General features: G+C 53.0%; 1 protein-coding gene across 1 annotated transcript in view; it reads left to right on the top strand.

The window, feature by feature from the left end:
• The first annotated feature begins 75 nt into the window (after window positions 1-75).
• Window positions 76-20,256, top strand: part of LOC136303905 (transient receptor potential cation channel subfamily M member 8-like) — a 104,940-nt gene continuing 84,759 nt past the window's right edge. The window contains exon 1 of the mRNA XM_066207604.1: window positions 76-79. Coding sequence (XP_066063701.1) covers window positions 76-79 — 4 coding nt within the window. The remainder of the gene's footprint in view (window positions 80-20,256) is intronic.

Raw genomic sequence — 20,256 nt, 5'->3', positions numbered from 1 at the left:
GGACTGGGGCCTCCAGGAGCTCAGGAGGCTGCAACACCACTAGAGGTGGGAAGGTTTTGCAAAGGTTTCCTAAGCATGGGTAAACTCTGGGTTTGCCAGTCTTCCCCTGGAACATGTCCTACTCGTGAATGGTCTTGGAGGACACTGTGCCCAGCTCACTCAAGAAAGTTTGTTTTCTTGACGGCTTGAATAGAGGAGAATGAAATTTGTCATTTTTTAGAGTGAAACTTGGGGTTGGGTGCACCTGGGTATGCTTCATTCTTTGCTGCCAAAAGTAGAGGAAAAGCTTTAAATTGCCAACAGAAGCTAACTACCAGCCCACACAGAGACCTGAAGGAGGCCCAGGTGTGCTTGCTGCTCACTGGTGCGAGGGAAAAGCTGGAACAAAATCCCCTTTTATTGCGGATTGAGCCTCAATGCAGTGTTGTCTCCAGGGCTGTCTGTGGTAAGACAAAGTAATCCAGCCAGAAACTGTGCATATGTGAGTTCCAAGAGCAAGCTGCTTCTCCAGAGTGAGGGACAAGGCGAGCCCTAAAGCCTGAAAGATGGTTGGGTACTGGAGAAGGCCAGGCTGTCCTTGCGCAGAGACGGCCCTCAAAGAGGACCTTCACACCTTCTGCTGCTGGCAAAGGGCAGCTGGTGGCCTTCCACAAAACGCTTCTTTTCTCCAGCTCTTCAAAATGTTCCAGCCAGCAACATTCCTGCTGCTCACACCAGCCAATTCCAAGCAGTGCTCCCAGCTTGGCTCTCTAGCTGTATTCCCAAACCTGGGCATTCCCACTGAGCCTGACCTCATCCTAAACCCACTGCAATTAGCGTTTTACAGAATTCTCCTGTTACGTGAGGGTCGTGGGTTGGAGACAGGCACATGACACAGCACGCACCAAAGGTTGTCAGCAAACAGCTCCTTTTATTGTTCACAGCTTCTTTTTAGAGGGGCTTTGAATTTCCCAGGCTTGGATAGCTGATTAGTTGGGATCTCTGCACTGCCCAGCTCTCTGGCCAGTGATGTGTTTGCATCCAGGGCTCAGATGGGGTTGTCTGAGGTCTCTGCTTGAGTTCAATTGTTGACCTAGGGATTTGTTTCTAGAACAAGCCAGGTTAGCCCAATTGGATTTATGACCAGATTTATTTTGTCCAGCTACAGACCAGCTGTGCTGCGACATCTCTGTGTTAGAGACGGTCTGAAGATCCCTCATCTGCCTAACGACTATCCTCAAGGACAGAGATTGAAACCCCTAAAAGGAACTTTAAAATCTCAACACAGGAGTTCTGGCCTGGCTGAGGTGGGATGTTGGCCAAGTGCTGCCTGCAGGTGTGTTCGATGGAAAAACCCAGCATCCATATGGGAACATCAGAACCTGAGCAGAAACACTGGGCAAGTCAAGGTGAAGTGACTGCGCCTGCTGACTTGTACTGGTTGTCACTGTACCTGCTGACGGCCGACTTGTTCTGAGTTCTCTTAATGAACACGCTGCAATGATTTCCCCCACCTGTTTGGCCAACTGCCTGTCGCTTCGGAGAGGACTCTAAGGAGCCCTGAGTTAACCACAGACTTTGTGATCACCCCACTGGAGACACTCGCGTCTATAGGCATCTTCAAAAGCCTCAAAGACTTGACCCTCCACGTTAATCCTAGCTATAATCCCTTTCCCCTCTTTTTCTGTCTTTCTTACTGTTCTCTTTTCTCTCCCCATTATTGCCTTTGTTGGCACTAAATAAAGGTGCATTTGTGGTTGAGTAAACTGAGTTTGTCCCCCGCTGTGTCTTTTGCGCTCTGAGATCCCTAAAACGGACCATCACAAACGCCGCTTCTGTGAGCGGATCGTGACATTAAATTGGTGTCACGGACAGGATCTTGATGGACAGAGGGGTTGCGGGTTTTATATCGTTTGTAAAAGGGGAAGGACCCTCGTCTCAGCAGCACCTAGCACGCCACTTCGGTGAGCGCTGTTAGAAAGCAAGGGGGGCGAGGGAAAATTCCCGCAAACTGTATACACCCAGGCGAATAGCACTCCCTGTCATCAGGATTTCTCAGAAAGATCTCATTGTGCAAAAGATGGGACTGCAGTTAATTTTTGTGTTTTGGGCTGCTTGGTGTAGTTGAGGAGACAACTATTTGTAACTAAGGTGAACCTCCCAGGCAGTTTTGGTCTCCTCGCCCATTCCAGGGAAGTGAAGGGAAACACCGTTTTAGCTGTGCCTTTGGTGTAACTTGAAGAGTACCTCCCTGAGAGTGGTTTTGGTCCCTTCACAAAATGAATGAAAAAGATAAGTATGCATTTTATGCCTTGTTAGCAAAACATGGTGCTAGACTTTCTCTAGACGGAGAAAGGTGGGCACAGAATAATTGGTTTAACTTTGAAAACAGTGTAGATAGAATATATTCTTTGCAACATGATGCTAGATACAAACTGGGCAGAAATAAAAGCATTCTTTGCTCAGTTTTGGGGGCCTGCCTTTCGGCAGCCATAGAAACCCGTTTTGAACGGGTAAGTGAAGAAAAAACAGTAATAGAATCCCTGCTAAATATGGTAGAAGCTTTGAAAGAACAATTAGAACAGGAAAGAAATCAGAATTATTTGCTGCAGATTTCCCTTGCAGAAGGGCGAAGTAAAAACTTAAAATCTGCAGATTCACCCACAGAAATAGAAGGAAAGGAGACATACAGCCTTAAACAAATATATCCTCAGAAAGAATTAGTACACATGCAAAATTGTGGGGAACACTGTTGCTCCAACTTGAGACCTCTCATTAAAACAGAATATAATTATATAAATGAAGAGGATCATGATCCCCACATAACCACCAAAGAAATACCATACACAGCCACTGAATTAGCTCAATTAAAGAAAGAATACTCCCGCCTCCCTAGTGAATCAGAGACGGAGTATGTTTTTAGAGTCTCACTCACTGTGGGTGACCAAATTAAATTAAGTGAACAAGAAGCAAGTGGCTATTGGGGACATGGAGTTTTCTTAACAACAGGAAATACGCCTGCTCCATGGTCCCTGACACAGCGTGCAGCTTACTGGGCAGGGGGGTTAAACCCCCTTGAGAGGGGCGACCCTCTGGCAATAGTTGGCACCTCAGACCAACTCCTAGAAAACATACACCAAGCGGCGTGCTTGCAAATGATACATGAATGGAAATTAATCCCTGGCTATGAGTCACCATTGCAACAGCCTGTAAAACCTGAGATTATGACCCCCCCTAATTGGAGGTTTGCCAGAGTCTCTTAAACCAACAGCAATTCTTCAGAAAACAATAGCATCTATCTCTCCGGTAGATAGACTTGAAAGATTTCTTGGACATACAAGAGATCAAACTGGTTCCACTGACTTCTCACCTTTCACAACTCCTAGATCACAATGTAACAGCAGTCATAAAGTTGGGACATGGAGTGAGGTAGCAGAAGAGTTAATAAGTTACAGTAGAAAATATGGACCAGTGAAGTACTCAGAGGACAAACAAGAAAAACCCAGAGGAGTCAGGCACATTGCTTCTCCGAATGAAAACCCAGAAAAGGGAAAACAAATTTGCAACCGGCAGCAGCTGTGGTTGCTAGGGCTGAAAAGGGGAGTTCCACGAGAGTAATGGATAAATAGCCGTATGATAAATTGGCGAAAATAATTTCTAATTGGCCCTGTCCCAAACCTATTGTGTCGGAATCATCCAACCGACAACCCAGCGCACCTCCTCTTCCACAAGCCTTGGGCAACAAGCCACAGCACTCCCTAGCACAAGTTTTAACAATAAAACACAGCAAGTGGGGGTGTTCAACAGAAAATAACTTCCCACTTAGAAAGCCTTGGTTTGCAGGTCCCCTTAGAGAGACTACAAAAGCCTTTTCAAGAAGTAAAATTTCAGGGTATCCGGTGGAAAGGAGGTCTGACATGTATCCCACCTGACACCCTAACCTCCTCAGATCAAATTAAAGTGCCTGAGTCCAGGAAAGATCTACAGCATGCCTTGGGATTATTAGTGTTTTGGGGAAAACACATTCCAGATTTTTCCATAATTGCCAGACCTCTTTATGATTTGTTGAGAAAGGGAGTAAAATGGGACTGGAGCCCTTCTCAGGAAAAGGCATCACAGTTGTTGATTTTTGGAGCCACAGCTCATCAGGCCCTAGGCCCTATCCACCCAACAGATCCTTTTCAGGTAGAATGGGGATTTGCTTCCTCAGGGTTGTCAGTACACATATGGCAGTGGGGTCCTGAGGGTCCGACATGGCCTGTTGGTTTTTATTCCCGTGGTTTCAGAGATGCTGAAAAGAGGTATACTACCTGGGAAAAAGGCTTGTTTGTGGTTAGCCTAGCTCTGACAGAAGTAGAGAAGATTGTACCACAACAACCAATTGTTTGGAGAAGACCTTTCCAAGTTTTTAAGTCAGTCACTACTGGGACTCCCCCACCTGATGGGGTGGCCCAGACAGCCTCAGTAAGAAAGTGGTATGCTCAGATTGAACATTATTGTAACATCTTCTCAATAACTGAAGGAGCTGTGGAAAAACTGGCAGTACAAGAAGCAGAAAACTTGGATAGCATCCAAGACAAACCTGCCTCAGTTATAGCCCCTCCCTTTTCCCCCGAACAGTCAGCAAATCCTTGGTTTACTGATGCTTTTCCTTTTGGCCCAACAGCTCCAAGCATAGTTCCCTCACTACGGGGACCAAGTGATTCCAAGAATCCAGCACGTTACCCTGGACAACCTGTTTTGGTGGACCTCCCCACGGAGGGAGAGGTACCACTAGTGCTAAAAACCCCTCTGAATAAATACACATGGGTAACCTTTGATGCTCTAGGGAAAGAGTATTGAATAAATGCACATTGGAGAATTTCCATTATTCTAACTTTCTGCCTTCTGGTGGCAGATTCTCTTGTGCTTACTTTTTACAGGAGAACTCCGAGGGACATGAAGGCCATATAAACCATGATAAATATCTTAAATTGGGAATTTTGAACAGTATTGATTTAGAGGTATTAATGAACAAATTGGCTTCTACAACTAGGGATTTGACCGAATTACAACAACCATTGCAGTTGTCCTTATTGGTTTTGGGGACACATCAGTGGTTGCTATCAAACACATTATCAAATTGGGAAAAGGTGAATGTGAATGATCACAAACTGTTAATCGATGCACTTGGTGCTACACAAAACAATGTTTCTTTGGCTCTTAGCTGCACCCAGACACAGCTTTGGATGCAGACAGTTGTTGCCTCAATCATAAGGGAAGGAAAAGAAGGCACTTTTCCTACTGAAATTCAGAAAATAATTTGGGACAATGCAAATGATTTTGAAAAGGAATTCCAATCCTGGTGGAAGTTGGTGAACTTTACTTGTAACCCCAATACCAACAGTCACAGCTTTTGTGTTAACCATATGTAATGCCTTTTTGCACTCGATATTCCCCATCATTGCATTAGGACTGAATCATGATAGAGCTGTCCCCTATCTTTCCGAGCATAGGGAATAGGCCTATCAAAATGGTGAGAAATGGCAAACTGTTAATTTAGAGTCATGTATTGTCTGTGAAAAACAAGGGTTCATCTGTGAGAGTAATGCAATCATAGCTCAAGACATTTGTTTGGACACAGAGCAAACTATTTGTCATTTTGAAGTACACCCTAATGAAAGTCCTGAAAGAGTGCTTGTGTATATAGGCAATGGACGTGCTTGTGTAAGGACTGCTTGTGATGTAGTGTTTGTAGAAGAAATAGGAGTGAATCTTAAAAATCACTCAAATTTTTGTGTCTGCAATTTTACCCCAATTACAGGATGTGACTTTTCTTGCTCAGCCCCAGTTACATGCTATCACATTTTACAATCACATTTTACCCTGTTTCACCGGATAACATCTGCCCCCATTGGAATGAATCTGACTTTAATTAAGCAATTGTTGCTTCACGAAGACTTAGTAGGAATTTTGGAAAAGGTCAAGAAAAATGGACAGAACACTTTGATGACAGTCCATCATGATGTGAAAGAAATACATTGTGTTTTAGAAAGGGTCAAAAAAGATGCTGAATACAGGTGGTGGGATATCCTTTTTGGGTGGTCACCTGCTGCCACAGGTATCCTGAACAGAGTATGTCACCCCCCTGTTGTTCTTTCGGTTTTGGTTTTGATTGGTTTTGTCTTAGCAATCATTTTATACATCCTAAATTGGAAAATGATGAAGAAGTTAACCCACTTGGCATCTATAATGGAAGCGCACAGTTTAATCAATACCCCTTTTGCAAGAGACACTCCCAAAGTTATTGACACAAGACGTACTACCCTAAGAGTGAAAATTAGACCTCCAACAGCAGCTTAATTTGAACTAGTTGGTTGCTTGTTTTGATTATTGTTGTTTGTTTTAATTATGTTATATTGTAATCAAAATTAAGCTTTTGTTTGAAAATTGTTATAACTTTAAGGAATTTGATGATTTGTTTTGATTATTTTGATGAAATTGTTTTAATCAATATTGATTGATTTGTTTTGTTTCTATTTCCTTTTCCTATTTCTCCTCTCTCTCTCTCTCTCTTACTCTCTCTCTCTCTCTCTCTCTCTCTCTCTCTCTCTCTCTCTCTCACTCTCTCTCTCTTTCATACACGCTCTCTACTGTCTCTGTTTTTTCCAGGATATGCTACTAACATGGATGAGTCCTGAAGACTTTGCAAGACTACGGAACCCTGCTGAAGGAGCTCTCTTGACGACAATTGTGAGTCACGGGGTGGTGTACAAGATGGCCTGAAGTTCCCTCATCTGCCTCACGACCATCGTCACGGACAGAGACTGAAACCCCTAAAAGGGACTTTAAAATCTCAACATTGAAGTTCTGGCCTGGCTGAGGTGGGATGTCGGCCAAGTGCTGCCTGCAGGTGTGTTCGATGGAAAAACCCAGCATCCATATCAGAACATCAGAACCTGAGCAGAAACAATGGGCAAGTCACGGTGAAGTGACTGCTCCTGCTGACTTGTACTGGTTGACACTGTACCTGCTGATGACCGACTTGTTCTGAGTTCTCTAAGTGAACACACTGCAGTGATTTCCCCCACCTGTTTGGCCAACTGCCTGTTGCTTCGGAGAGGACTATAAAAACCCTGGAGACCCTCGCTCACTTTTGAGATATCCCCACTGGAGAAGATCACGTCTATAGGCATCTTCAAAAGCCTTGAGGACTCGAACCTCCATGTTGGAAGCTATAATCCCCTTCCCCTCCTTTCTGTCTTTCTTACTATTTTCTCTCCCCACTATCGCATTTGTTGGCACTAAATAAAGGTGCATTTGTGATTGAGTAAACTGAGTTTGTCCCCCACAGTGTCTTTTGCGCTCTGAGACCCCTAAAACGAACCCGGCTTGTGTAAGCGGATTGTGACAAGGTGTGAGCAGGAGCATCTCTGTCCAGCTGCCAGCCCCAAAGCTGTCTTGGAGAGCTCTGAATTCAAAGGCCTTCCCGCACACACGTCTCACATCTTACCTGTCTGCTGTGTTTCAACTCTTGGCAATATGCATTTGCCTCTTGCTTGCTGGAGGCTGCTGCGGCCCAGAGGGCCAGCACCGAGCTGGGCTGTGTGGGCCAGGCAGCAGGGAGAGTCTTGGCTGCTCTTGGTGTGTGCGTGGCCTCAGAAAAGGCTTGGAAGCTTTGCCTCCCAAGGCGCCCTGCTCCCTGCCTCTTCCTCTGCATCTTGGAGAGAACAAGGCAGGCATTTCTGGCAGCTGGGCATTAGCAGGCCTTCAAATGGGGGCGTCTTGTGGAGCAGGCCCAGCTGAGACACCCTGAGAGGAGCCCAGCGCTCCTTGCCCCTCTGCGCTGACACGTGAGCCTTGTCTGCTTTCGGGATGACCCTGGCTGTGTCAGGGGGTGCTACGTGGACACGAGACAGCCGGTCCTGTCCTGCTGGGTCCCAGCAGTGCCTTGCAGCGGTCCTGCCTCCCCGTCAGGATGCCGGCCAAGAGAGGTCCTGGAAGCTGAGGGAGCTGATCTGAAGCTTGCGCGGGTGCCTACAGCTCAAGGCCAAGGGCCTTCCCTCAGGATAGAGCAGTCCTGAGAGGTCTCTAGAATTCAATGAAATCAGCAGACAAATGCATTGTCCACCAAGAGCTCTTTTATTGGCAGGAGGTTAGGGCTCTGCACCCCAGCACAAGGCTTCTTCGCCACGTCCAAATTTCAGTGGGTTTCTGTAGGAATTCTATCAAAAATCCCTTCCGTCTTTAGACTGCTGAGGTGATTCCATAGGCAGCGGCTTAGAAGGAAACACATTGCGTCAGAATCCTAGACCTGAAGTTAATGTCCACCTGCTGGCCAGGAGGAGTCTCAGCGCACCAAAGCAGCTCATCTTCCTCATGCCTTCCCCTGCACAGGGCTGATTCTGTAGCCGCCCTTAGGTCTTCCCAAAGGCTATGTCTCAAGCTTTTTGTCAAGTCACTCTCATGTCAAGTTAGGCTTCCAGGTTTTTCTGATGTTCACTGGTGCTAAGGACTTCTGGATATCTGTGCTAAGTCCTCTTCACTTCTGTCAATTGCTTGTGCTTCCTTCCATCGAACAAAGGCCTTGTTTCATTCCTCAATGTGCCTGATGCTGGCCCAAGTCTTTTGGCACTGCTTGCTTTCCTGTGGCATGTTCTACCTGCCCCGAGAGTAAAGAGGGAGCTGGAGAAGGAGCTTGCCGGGCTGCTCTCCATTCTTTAGCAGCAGTCCTGCTGAAGCGGCCAAGTCGGAGCTGAGCGCAAATGGACCAGCGGTGCACGGGAAGGGTGGGTGGGAAGGATGATCCAGGAACCGTAGGCCTGGCAGCCTGAGCTTGCTAGCGGGGAAGGCCTTGGAGCACATCCTCCTGAGTGCCATGCCACGGCACGTGCAGGGAACCAGGGGGTGGGAAAGCTCTGCGCAGGCATGGGGACAGCTGCGGGTCTTGGCAGGGTGTTGAGCTGGGGTTGGTGCTGCTGGGCGTGTTGGGGAAGGAGTTGTCTGGAAGGTGAGAGGTCTAGGCTGGAACTGGGGTCACTTTGAAGGCAGCACCTGTGCTATGGCACAGCTTTGGTGATGGAGGACTGAAGGAATAGCTGGGACTTTTTCTCTTAGTCATCCTGCTTCTCCTGCAGAGAAGAAGAGGGGAGAGCTCTACTTTCTTGGCCACTTCGATAACTGGAGCAGGGGGAGGATTAGCCCTTTTGCAATCTACTCATTTGTTTGGGCTTCTTTTGTAACACTGAGTGGACTTTCATTCCTGGAGAGCTTTGATTCCTTAAGAGAATTAGGTTCTTCTCATGCCTTCCTAGGAAAATGTTTGAAACCAAAGCAAGGCCTTTGTTTTGCCTCTGTGTGGTCTTCTGCTTTGCAAAGTGACATGCAGTGGATGACCTTAAGGCAAAGGTGTTGCTGCTGTAATTGATACATAGTATTGAATTCCTGGATTTAAATTGTGTGTCTTAAAACTTTGCAGTGGAAGGTAAAATCCCCTGAATTGCTGGAAACACTTCCAGGGCCTCTCTTTGCATACCACAGTCTTTTCACAGTCCAAAGGTGTTACCTGGACATCTGCCAGAGAGATAAGCGGGAAAGGTCCCATGAAGCATGGGCGGACCACATCTTCACAGTTCATCAGGAGATCCCATACCAATCTGGGCGGAGGGCAACAGAAACCTTCTGACAGAAGATTCGGAGACTTTTCATGCCGACGTCTTTTCAATTTCTCAGGAAACTCTTTCAGATATCCCTTGCGGACACCAGACATTTCAATGATTCTCTTATGTACATGATGTCATGCTCTTCGGGTTCTTTGTTACCGTCTTGTTTTCGCCTCAGGGTAGAAAAATGGTCTCAAACACCTCCCCTGAGACCCCGAATTTGTGGGCAGTACTCCGGAGGGGCACCCTTTGCTGCTCCCGGATTGACCACCCAACATTCGATCCATGTTGTCCTGATTTATCGTGGCGTTTCCCGAAATTGCTTTTCAAATTTGTTAACTAAATCTTTGATTTTGGAAATTGGCTCTGATCATTTCTAACACTGCTTTGAGATGGGAAGGAAACTTGCAAATCTATCAGGTTCTCAGGCCATTGCTCTTAATTTAGCAAGTTGGCAACTTTTTGCAACTACTTGAGTTGAGTAATGGGAAGAAAAGCTTTCCCGAGTTGAGGATTTTTAAATGCCAGCTCCTTCTATGCCTCTGCTGCCAGGGTGATTTTGTGCTTCAGGAAATCAATCCAAGTAGAAAACAATTTCAGCATGGAGTAAGAGCTTCTGACAGAGACCAAGTGTTGCCAGCACTTGCTCCAGGTGCTCCTGCCAACATCCCCTGTAGGAAGGAGCCCAGCCGCCAGGGCCCGTTAACTTTGGCTGCCCTGTGGCAGAGAAGCGCCCCGGGGCACAGGTCTCTGGGGCAGGAGATGGCACCAGCGTTGCCAGGGCTTGAGGGGCGGCAGCTCTGCTTGGGCGGGGGCTCCGTCACGCCTGCCGATTTCAGCACTGCCCTGGCCGCAGGGGTCAGGGCAGCGTCTGTGCCCTGGCCCACAGGTTCCTCATCTGTGTCACACCCGCGGGTTTAGGACGGCCACCGGCTGGGACGTGTCCCAGGGAGGCCGTGCCAGCTTCTGTGCGAGGCCCCGTGCCCTTCCCGCTGCGGCTGCATCGGCGGCCCTGGGGGCTCCTTCTGCTGCCCTGAGCCCGCAGAGCAGGGCAGCGTTTGCCCATGGATTGAGCCGCAGCGAAAAATGCTGTCTCAGGGCTGTCTTAGACACTTGGGGAGAGGGGTTCCTTCCAACCTGGGCCACTTTGGCTGGGCTGGGAGCGGCCCCAGGGCAGGTGGCAGTGTGTGCATTGGCCCTTTGTGACACGGTGCAGCAGCGCGGTCACCGTGGCATGGAACTGCACAGGGTGTCCAAGGACCCTTTGTGACACGTGGTGACATAGGTGCTGGCGGTGACGCAGCCAGGCCACATTCCTTGGAGCAGGCGACGGGACAGGACGCGCCAGAGCGGTGCTGTGAGGAGCCCCCGCACAGCGCACTCGTTTGTGCCTGACCCAGAGCTTCTACAAGGAGTGAGTTGTGCAGCTGACCTCAGGGCCAGACTGCACGACTTGGTGACTCGGAGGCTTTCCAAGTCATCTCTTATCCCTGTGGCCTGTGGCCTCCAGGCCGGACTGTGGGATTTGGTGACTTGAATCATCTACGAGGAACCTCCTGTCATCGTGGCAGGAGCCCTTGAGACCAGAGTGCAGGACTTGCTGTCCTGCAGCCTTCCTGAGGCTTCTTCTGCCACAGGCGCTTTCAAGGCGCAAGTGCACAACTTGTTGCCTCAGTGCTTTCCTGAGGCATCTCTCTTGAAAGGTGCTGTGGCATGGCGGGCAGATTTCTCGGCCTGTCCAAAGTGTTCAGGGGGAAAAAAAGCAAAGGCCCTGGAGCTACCCCAGCACAGGAGCCTGAAGAGCCCGAGCGGATCCAGACACTACAGGATGGTGAGTGGCAGAGCTGGGCCACAGGGCTGATGGCTGCAGCCAACGTGGCCCCATCCCATCCCGTCCCTATCGCAGCCTGGGGAGGGCAGGGCTGGGCTGTGTTCTCCGGCCTCTCCCGCAGCCCCTCAGCTCTGGCTGCTCTCGCTCTTTGCCAGATGCAGCCACGGACGGCACACAAGAGCAGAGGCCTGCCGGTGGAAGCTTCCGCAGGACACTGAAGGTACCTGCAGCCATCCCCGCCTGGGCTGGGCCTGCTGTCACTGCTCAGCCGAGCACCGCGCTTGGAGCACTCCATGGAACACGTCTCTCTTCCCTGTCCTTTGTTCTCCTGCAGATGATCCGAAAATTCCTGCGCATTCGGCGTAGAAACACCAGCAGCACGGCAGCTGAGGGCTCAGCTGAGCCTGACTGTGGGCTGACCGAGCCCCAGGCAGAGCCTGATGTCAACACGGATTTGGCTGAGCCCTCAGAAAATTTTGACGCTGCGTTGAATGATCAAAGGGCAAGGGCTGACAAGGCAGTGGCTGAGGATGTGGCCCTCCAAACGGCTGACACTGGAGAGACTCAGGGCATCAGAGATACTGGCGCCACGCCCACTCCCACTGCCATTCCTGCTCCCACCGTGGATTTTATCCAGAAGAGTGGTATTCCTTCTGAGCAGCAGGTAAACAGCCTGGGGCCGGGGCTAGAGGCTTCCCAGGATTGTGTGTCATCTCCAGCCACGGCCACTGGGCCCCCTCAGCCTTTGAGGCCGGCACAGCGTGGCAGGAAGGGAAGCGATTCTTGGGGGAAGCTGGTGAAGTTGCTCCCCGAGACAGCGGCCCAAGTCTTCCCCATGCCCTTTCCAGGTGCCAGCCATTGTAAAGAAGATGCACCAGAATCTTGCAACGCATGGAAATGTGGATACCAGGCTGCCCATGAACATCGTGAGGCTGGCCGAAGAACACCCAGCTGATGTGGTGCTGACCCTCCTGCGCTGTGCCCCAACATGTGACAGGTATGGGCCCACCTCCCTGGAGAGCTCAGGCCTCCCCGGCCTTTAGGGCCATGGCCCTGCACGGCCCGTGCAATGGGCTCTGCCAGAGCGGCAGACAGGTCCGGGACCCTCGGGCCCCTCTGTTTCCCGAGCCTGCTGCCGTGCTCCCTCCCTGCCCTTCAGGGCACCGGGGCTCTGTCACCCGGCCCCCAGAGCCGCACAGGGCATGGTAGTGTGGCTGAGATGTCCCTGACACAGAGCTCTGATCCCACAGAGCTGCTGCAATGATGTGGAGAAGCATAGGCTCTTCGGTTCCCACAGTGGAGAAGGTGCTGCCAGCACTGCTCTGTGTGATGGAGAATTGGCCTCTGCACAGCATGTTCACCTCCGATGGCGACAAGGCGGACGTTTTTGCCCTGGCTGTGAGTTTCTGGGCATTTGCTCACCCCCAGGTCACCTCTCCAGCAGCTCTCCATCCTCTCCCTGCCTCAGGCCCTGGGCTGAAACCTGGCCTAAGGGCAGGCTCAGGGGGCACCAGGCCCGCTGCTCCCCCTGCGTCTCCCCTGGGGCCCTGCCACATGGACACCTCGCACTGAGCGCTCTCCTTGGCAACTTCTTTTGCAGGCAACTCTGGTGGTGTGGGTGATTGTCCAGGTGCCTGAGTGCCACGAGGCTATGACCCTTTATTCCTCCCGCCTCTTTGTGGCTCTGCTTTTCCATGTTGTCATCACCACACAGCAGATGCCACCACAGGAAGTCGATCGCTTCTGGAGAGCGTGCCGAGAGGAACACCGCCTTCCCAGCGACCCCAACAGGTCTCCGTCCTCCCGTCCTTCCCATGTCCTTGTGGCCAGTGCCAGTGCTCCCAATGTGACCCGGGCTTTGCTCTGCACACAGGTTTGCAGTGCAGGTCATGAAGACCCTGCTCTGCCGGCTGCAGTGTGAGAATGAGGTGATGGCTGTGGAGTCCAAGCATGGCTGGGACACCATGCTCTGTGCTCGTACCCAGTACTATGCTGTGGCTCTGCTGGCCAGGTGAGACCCCCTGCTCCCTGCTGTCCCTGGAATTGGTGCCCTGTGCCCGGGCTGCCCCACACAGTCCCTCTGGTCAGTGGCCAGAGGGCCTCGTCACTTTAGGGACGGCCGAGCAGACTGGAAAAGGCTGGGAGAGGAGGGTGCACGGGAGTGGCCGCCTCCCAAAGCACCCACATCCCCTCCAGGGATGCTGGGGAAAGACTGCACCTCTGGGAGTCAGTCGTGAGGAAAGTGTGCCCCCCCCAGCTCAGGCTCTTTCTTCCTTTTTGCCCCTGACAGGGAGATGCGCTATGTCTTGATCCCTTTCTCTGCCTGCATCGCAACCCGCATGCTCCGGCTGCTCAGCATTGAGAAGCCAGGCTGCGATCTGCCTTTCCTGGCATTCCTTGTGGAGGTGAGCCTGAAGAGCAGCGCTGCCTGGCTGAGCCGCCTCCCAGCTCTCTGCCCTCCCGCAGCCGCATCCCTAGCCTCCTGGGATGGCACCAGCGCCCTGTGCTGCTGCTGCCCGGGGCTGGCCCTGGGCAGTTCTGGGCTCCTGCCAGCCGGGCCCTGTGCCACTGCCCTGTGCCTTTCAGGTCCTGGAGTGCCTGGACTGGACTAAATGTGGTGGCTGGGTCCTGAGGGTCGTGTCCAGGTACCTGCGGATCGAGTGCAGGAAGAGGTGTCGCCTGGCGCTCAAAGGCCTGCTGGTGCTCAGCAAGGATCCCCTGATGGTGAGAAGGGGGCAGCAGCTGAAGCTGCACTGGGGAGAGCAGCCCCATGGGCTGGCTGGGCTTCAGGAGCTGAGGCAGCTGCTCCCAGCTCTCCTGCCTCAGCTGCCCGAGTGCTTTGGGACAGGCCTTTGGTGTCTGGGCCCTGCGGCAGCAGGCTGGGCTTGCAGTGCCAGGGCGCTGTCGCTGGTGCAGCTGTTCACGGCTTCACAGCGCAGCCTTGTGTTCCACACAGGCCAGAAGAATGTGCTGCCTGTCTGAAAGCTTTGTAGATCTGCTGGCTGATGAAGATGGAGTGGTGGTTGCCCTGACCCTCCGTGTCTTTACTAATATGCTGGAGAACAAAGACATCCTGGTATCCAGCACCACCGCCCCAAAGCTGGCTGAGGCACTGCTGGCGCTCTTTAACAATGTAAGGTTCTGCAACCCGAGCCACAGGCATTGGGTGCTGCCCAGAAACCTTGTGCTGTCTGCATTTTCAGGCCTTTGCCTAGGTGGGCCAGGAGTAATTGATGCTTAGGTTTTTTCCTTTCCTCTAGGAAAATAGCTACATGAAACAGCTCTCCATTGACCTCTTCTGTAAAGTGATGGAGTTGGTAGTGAAGGAGGGAAAAAAGCCCCTGAAGGCAACTGTCAACAAGAGCCTGTACCTACTTTTAATCTACTGCCATGATGAGAACCGGCGTGTGGCAAATGTGAGGTTTTGTGCATCCCTGGGACGGGGGCTCAGCTGCCTCCTGCCCTGCTGCAGGAGGAGGAGGAGGCTGCGTCCTCCTCCAGGCCATGGCACAGGGATGCGGGTCCTTGTGTTTTGGGCTGTGGTGCCATCTCTGCATCTCTGCTGCTCTTCAGGCCTCTCGGGAAACCCTGTATTGTGCGGCCAAGTTCCTGAAGAGGAGGGATCTCGAGAAGCTCCTGACAAAGGAACAACCGTTGACTATCGATGACTGTAAGGTAAGGATGGCTTGGAGAAGTGGCAGCCTCAGCCTGGAGAAGATCCGTGGCCGCGGGGCTGGCAGCCGTGGCCCCTGCCCAGTGCTGCACCCGGGGGCTCCAGCCTGCGCCCCACACGCCGCTGCCTTCCCTGGGCCCCGCGGGCTCTTCTCCAGGCTCCTGCGGCCCCGAGCCGGGTGCCCGTGGAGTCCCGGCCCAGCGGGGCTGCGGGCACGGGGCGGCACCGCGGCTCCCCGGGCAGCAGCCGGCCCTCTGCCCCCTCCAGAGCCCGGCGCCAGCGGCTGCTGGCCGGGCCTCAGGGCCGTGCGGGCAGGGGAGGCCGGGGCTGGGCGCGGCCAGAGCCCGGCCCAGGGGCTGAGCCCGCGCCAACCCTTCCCTCCTGCCGCTCTCTCCAGCTGGCAGATGACAGGATCCTAGCGGCCGAGCACCTGCGCCGGGCCCTGCCCTACCTGGAGAACCCACAGGAGTCCCTGCCAGAGGCAGCCATGTGGTTCTTGGGTGAGCCACGAGCCCGGGCTCCCTCCCTGGCCCGCCGCAGCTCGGCCCCGGCCCTGGCTGCTGCTGCCCCGGCTGCAGCAGCGGCATCCGGGCCCGGCGCCGTGGAGCCCCGCCTGCCCTCGGGGCTGCTGCCGCCCTCTGGCAGCCGTGCCCTGGGGCGGCAGCAGGCGGCAAGGGCCCGGGCTGAGCCCTGCCGGGGCAGGAGGCCGTGTGGCCACAGGGCTGGCAGCGGCGCTGGCAGGGAGCCGTGCCGCTGGGGCCGTGACACGCTCTCTGAGGGGGCAGCCAGGACAGCTTCACCTTCTCAGTCAGGGTGAGTGAGGGCAGCGGGCCGTCAGCGGCTCTGGCGGGGGAAGCTGCACTGCCCGGGCAGACAGCTGCAATCCTCAGCTCTGGAGGCCTTTGCTCCCTGTGTGGACGAGGGCTGGATGGGATGGCCCTGGCAGGAAGATCTCCTAGGATTCCCACAGATCCAGCCTCTGACCATGTCTCTATTCTTCTCTCTTGCAGCCCTTCAAACCCAGAGGCAAGACAACAGCCTGTCATGCTCTGAACCTGCAAAATGAAGCCTGCTTTCCCCAGAAAGCTAAACAACTGGGGACGTCTTCTGAATCCAGCAAACCGGTGTCCCAAGAACACACCAGGAGACACTGAAGAGGACACCATCTCTCAGTGCTGCTGGAGCTCCACGCACAGCTGAGGCTGAGCACAATTCTCCTGGCTTCACACCTCTCGCTCTTTGTACTTAGCTCCCTCCCCCCAGCCCTCAGACCCTGCCCATCCCCCCTTATTCCTTCCCAGCTCATCCCTTTGCTTGGCCTTGAATTAATAAACACTTTGGCTTCTTCACTTCACCTGCGTCTCTGTGGAGCTGAAACGGTGTAAAATCTGAGCCCTAGCACACACAGGCCCCTGCTGCCGTCCTCTTGCGTGCCGTCTTTTGTGCAGAGACACAGAGGAGCGAGGCCGCGTCAGGCTGGAAAGGTGCCTGTGCTGAAGGTCCAGTTCCACAACACTGTGCAGTTTAAGGTCCTACTGAGCAGCCTGAAGCTCCCGGATTTTGAGAGAGCCAACCTGAGGACGCTCTGAAGCCAGCTGTAAAGGGATTCCTTGGCAAGCATCTACAGAGGGCAAAGGAGCTTGGAATGCTGGAAGCTTTCAAGAATAGCTTGCTGAAAGCACAGCAGTGCTCCATCCCTGCACAGGGTCGGGGAGATGGCAGAAGCAGAGACCATCAGGCCTTAACAGGGAGCTTGGGGTGTGCCTAAGGGCAAGTGAAGCAGCAGCAGCAGCAGCACGGTGGCCGAGACTCGGACGCGTGACCCAGCCAATGGCCCCAGCACCGTCAGGCAGTGCCGGGATCCCGGCTGCGGTTCTGGTGCCCAGAGCTGAGGAATCGCAGCCCCTGCCTCAGAGGCTGCCAGAAAGCCAAGCGAGTGAGAGCAGAGGGAGGGCAGCCTTCCAGTCTCTCCTGGGCATGGCCGCAAAGCAGCCCCTGCTTCTCCTTCCTCTGCCCGTGTTTGCAGTGTGCTGATGGCAGCGCCAGCCAGGTTGTGCTCTGTCTTCCAAAGGCTGTGGAGAGCGGGCAGGAAAAGTGCTGCGTGCACAGCGGAGAGTCCTGGAAGGTGCTGGCGAGAGCGTCCTGCGGGGTCAGGGCTCTGGTCTCTGGCCGGGAAGAGCCTGCTTTTGCTGCTGTGAGCGCAGGCAGGAGTGGAGGCAGCGGGCAGCTTGTGTTTGTAGAGGGCCTGGGGCTGCATGTGTCAACCTCCAGCTGGAATCACACTGGGGGAAATGCCATCAAGAGCTGGAGCACCTGTCCAGAAAGGACCAGAAAGAAATTCAGCCTTGCCAGGGTTTCTTAAGAGTGTCTTGGCATTCCCCAGGAAAGCTTCCAATCTGGGGAAAGGCCTCTGGGGGAAAGGGGCTTGCTGCTGAAGGAAAGCGCTTTCCTAGGAGCTCCCAGTGATGTAGGAACAACTGTCCCCCTTTGGCTCTCTGTGGTCCTTTCAGTCCTTGAGGCCCGTTGCCCTTGGCAGGCGGACAAGGGAAGGGAGAAGGCTGTGAAGAGCAGGTTTGGAATCCAGCTGGACCTGCAGAGACCAAGGCAAGCACCTGCAGCAGGGTGTGTTCCCCCCCTTTGGACACAGGTGTGAGCAGGAGCATCTCTGTCCAGCTGCCAGCCCCAAAGCTGTCTTGGAGAGCTGTGAATTCAAAGGCCTTCCCGCACACACGTCTCACATCTTACCTGTCTGCTGTGCTTCAACTCTTGGCAATATGCATTTGCCTCTTGCTTGCTGGAGGCTGCTGCGGCCCAGAGGGCCAGCACCGAGCTGGGCTGTGTGGGCCAGGCAGCAGGGAGAGTCTTGGCTGCTCTTGGTGTGTGAGCGGCCTCAGAAAAGGCTTGGAAGCTTTGCCTCCCAAGGCGCCCTGCTCCCTGCCTCTTCCTCTGCATCTTGGAGAGAACAAGGCAGGCATTTCTAGCAGCTGGGCATTAGCAGGCCTTCAAATGGGGGCGTCTTGTGGAGCAGGCCCAGCTGAGACACCCTGAGAGGAGCCCAGCGCTCCTTGCCCCTCTGCGCTGACACGTGAGCCTTGTCTGCTTTCGGGATGACCCTGGCTGTGTCAGGGGGTGCTACGTGGACACGAGACAGCCGGTCCTGTCCTGCTGGGTCCCAGCAGTGCCTGGCAGCGGTCCTGCCTCCCCGTCAGGATGCCGGCCAAGAGAGGTCCTGGAAGCTGAGGGAGCTGATCTGAAGCTTGCGCGGGTGCCTACAGCTCAAGGCCAAGGGCCTTCCCTCAGGATAGAGCAGTCCTGAGAGGTCTCTAGAATTCAATGAAATCAGCAGACAAATGCATTGTCCACCAAGAGCTCTTTTATTGGCAGGAGGTTAGGGCTCTGCACCCCAGCACAAGGCTTCTTCGCCACGTCCAAATTTCAGTGGGTTTCTGTAGGAATTCTATCAAAAATCCCTTCCGTCTTTAGACTGCTGAGGTGATTCCATAGGCAGGGGCTTAGAAGGAAACACATTGCGTCAGAATCCTAGGCCTGAAGTTAATGTCCACCTGCTGGCCAGGAGGAGTCTCAGCGCACCAAAGCAGCTCATCTTCCTCATGCCTTCCCTGCACAGGGCTGATTCTGTAGCCGCCCTTAGGTCTTCCCAAAGGCTGTGTCTCAAGCTTTTTGTCAAGTCACTCTCATGTCAAGTTAGGCTTCCAGGTTTTGCTGATGTTAACTGGTGCTAAGGACTTCTGGATATCTGTGCTAAGTCCTCTTCACTTCTGTCAATTGCTTGTGCTTCCTTCCATCGAACAAAGGCCTTGTTTGATTCCTCAATGTGCCTGATGCTGGCCCAAGTCTTTTGGCACTGCTTGCTTTCCTGTGGCATGTTCTACCTGCCCCGAGAGTAAAGAGGGAGCTGGAGAAGGAGCTTGCCGGGCTGCTCTCCATCCTTTAGCAGCAGTCCTGGTGAAGCGGCCAAGTCGGAGCTGAGCGCAAATGGACCAGCCGTGCACGGGAAGGGTGGGTGGGAAGGATGATCCAGGAACCGTAGGCCTGGCAGCCTGAGCTTGCTAGCGGGGAAGGCCTTGGAGCACATCCTCCTGAGTGCCATGCCACGGCACGTGCAGGGAACCAGGGGTTGGGAAAGCTCTGCGCAGGCATGGGGACAGCTGCGGGTCTTGGCAGGGTGTTGAGCTGGGGTTGCTGTTGCTGGGCATGTTGGGGAAGGAGTTGTCTGGAAGGTGAGAGGTCTAGGCTGGAACTGGGGTCACTTTGAAGGCAGCACCTGTGCTATGGCACAGCTTTGGTGATGGAGGACTGAAGGAATAGCTGGGACTTTTTCTCTTAGTCATCCTGCTTCTCCTGCAGAGAAGAAGAGGGGAGAGCTCTACTTTTTTGGCCACTTCCATATCTGGAGCAGGGGGAGGATTAGCCCTTTTGCAATCTACTCATTTGTTTGGGCTTCTTTTGTAACACTGAGTGGGCTTTCATTCCTGGAGAGCTTTGATTCCTTAAGAGAATTAGGCTCTTCCCATGCCTTCCTAGAAAAATGTTTGAAACCAAAGTAAGGCCTTTGTTTTGCCTCTGTGTGGTCTTCTGCTTTGCAAAGCGACATGCAGTGGATGACCTTAAGGCAAATGTGTTGCTGCTGTAATAGATACAAAGTATTAAATTCCTGGATTTTAATCGTGTGTCTTAAAACTTTGCAGTGGAAGGTAAAATCCCCTGAATTGCTGGAAACACTTCCAGGGCCTCTCTTTGCATACCACAGTCTTTTCACTGTCCTAAGGTGTTACCTGGACATCTGCCAGAGAGATAAGCGGGAAAGGGCCCATGAAGCATGGGCTGACCACATCTTCACAGCTCATCAGGAGATCCCATACCAATCTGGGCGGAGGGCGGCAGAAACCATCTGACAGAAGATTCGGAGACTTTTCATGCAGACGTCTTTTCAATTTCTCAGGAAACTCTTTCAGATACCCCTTGCGGACACCAGACATTTCAATGATTCTCTTATGTACACGATGTCATGTTCTTCGGGTTCTTTGTTACCGTCTTGTTTTTGCCTCAGGGTAGAACAATGGTCTAAAACACCTCCCCCGAGACCCCGAAGTTGTGGGCAGTACTCTGGA

The sequence above is a fragment of the Chamaea fasciata genome, unplaced genomic scaffold (assembly GCF_029207755.1).
Source record: "Chamaea fasciata isolate MVZ Bird 193981 ecotype frontalis unplaced genomic scaffold, bChaFas1.0.hap1 SCAF_42, whole genome shotgun sequence".
Taxonomy (NCBI): domain Eukaryota; kingdom Metazoa; phylum Chordata; class Aves; order Passeriformes; family Sylviidae; genus Chamaea; species Chamaea fasciata.
This window is presented reverse-complemented; position numbering and strand designations above follow the sequence as displayed.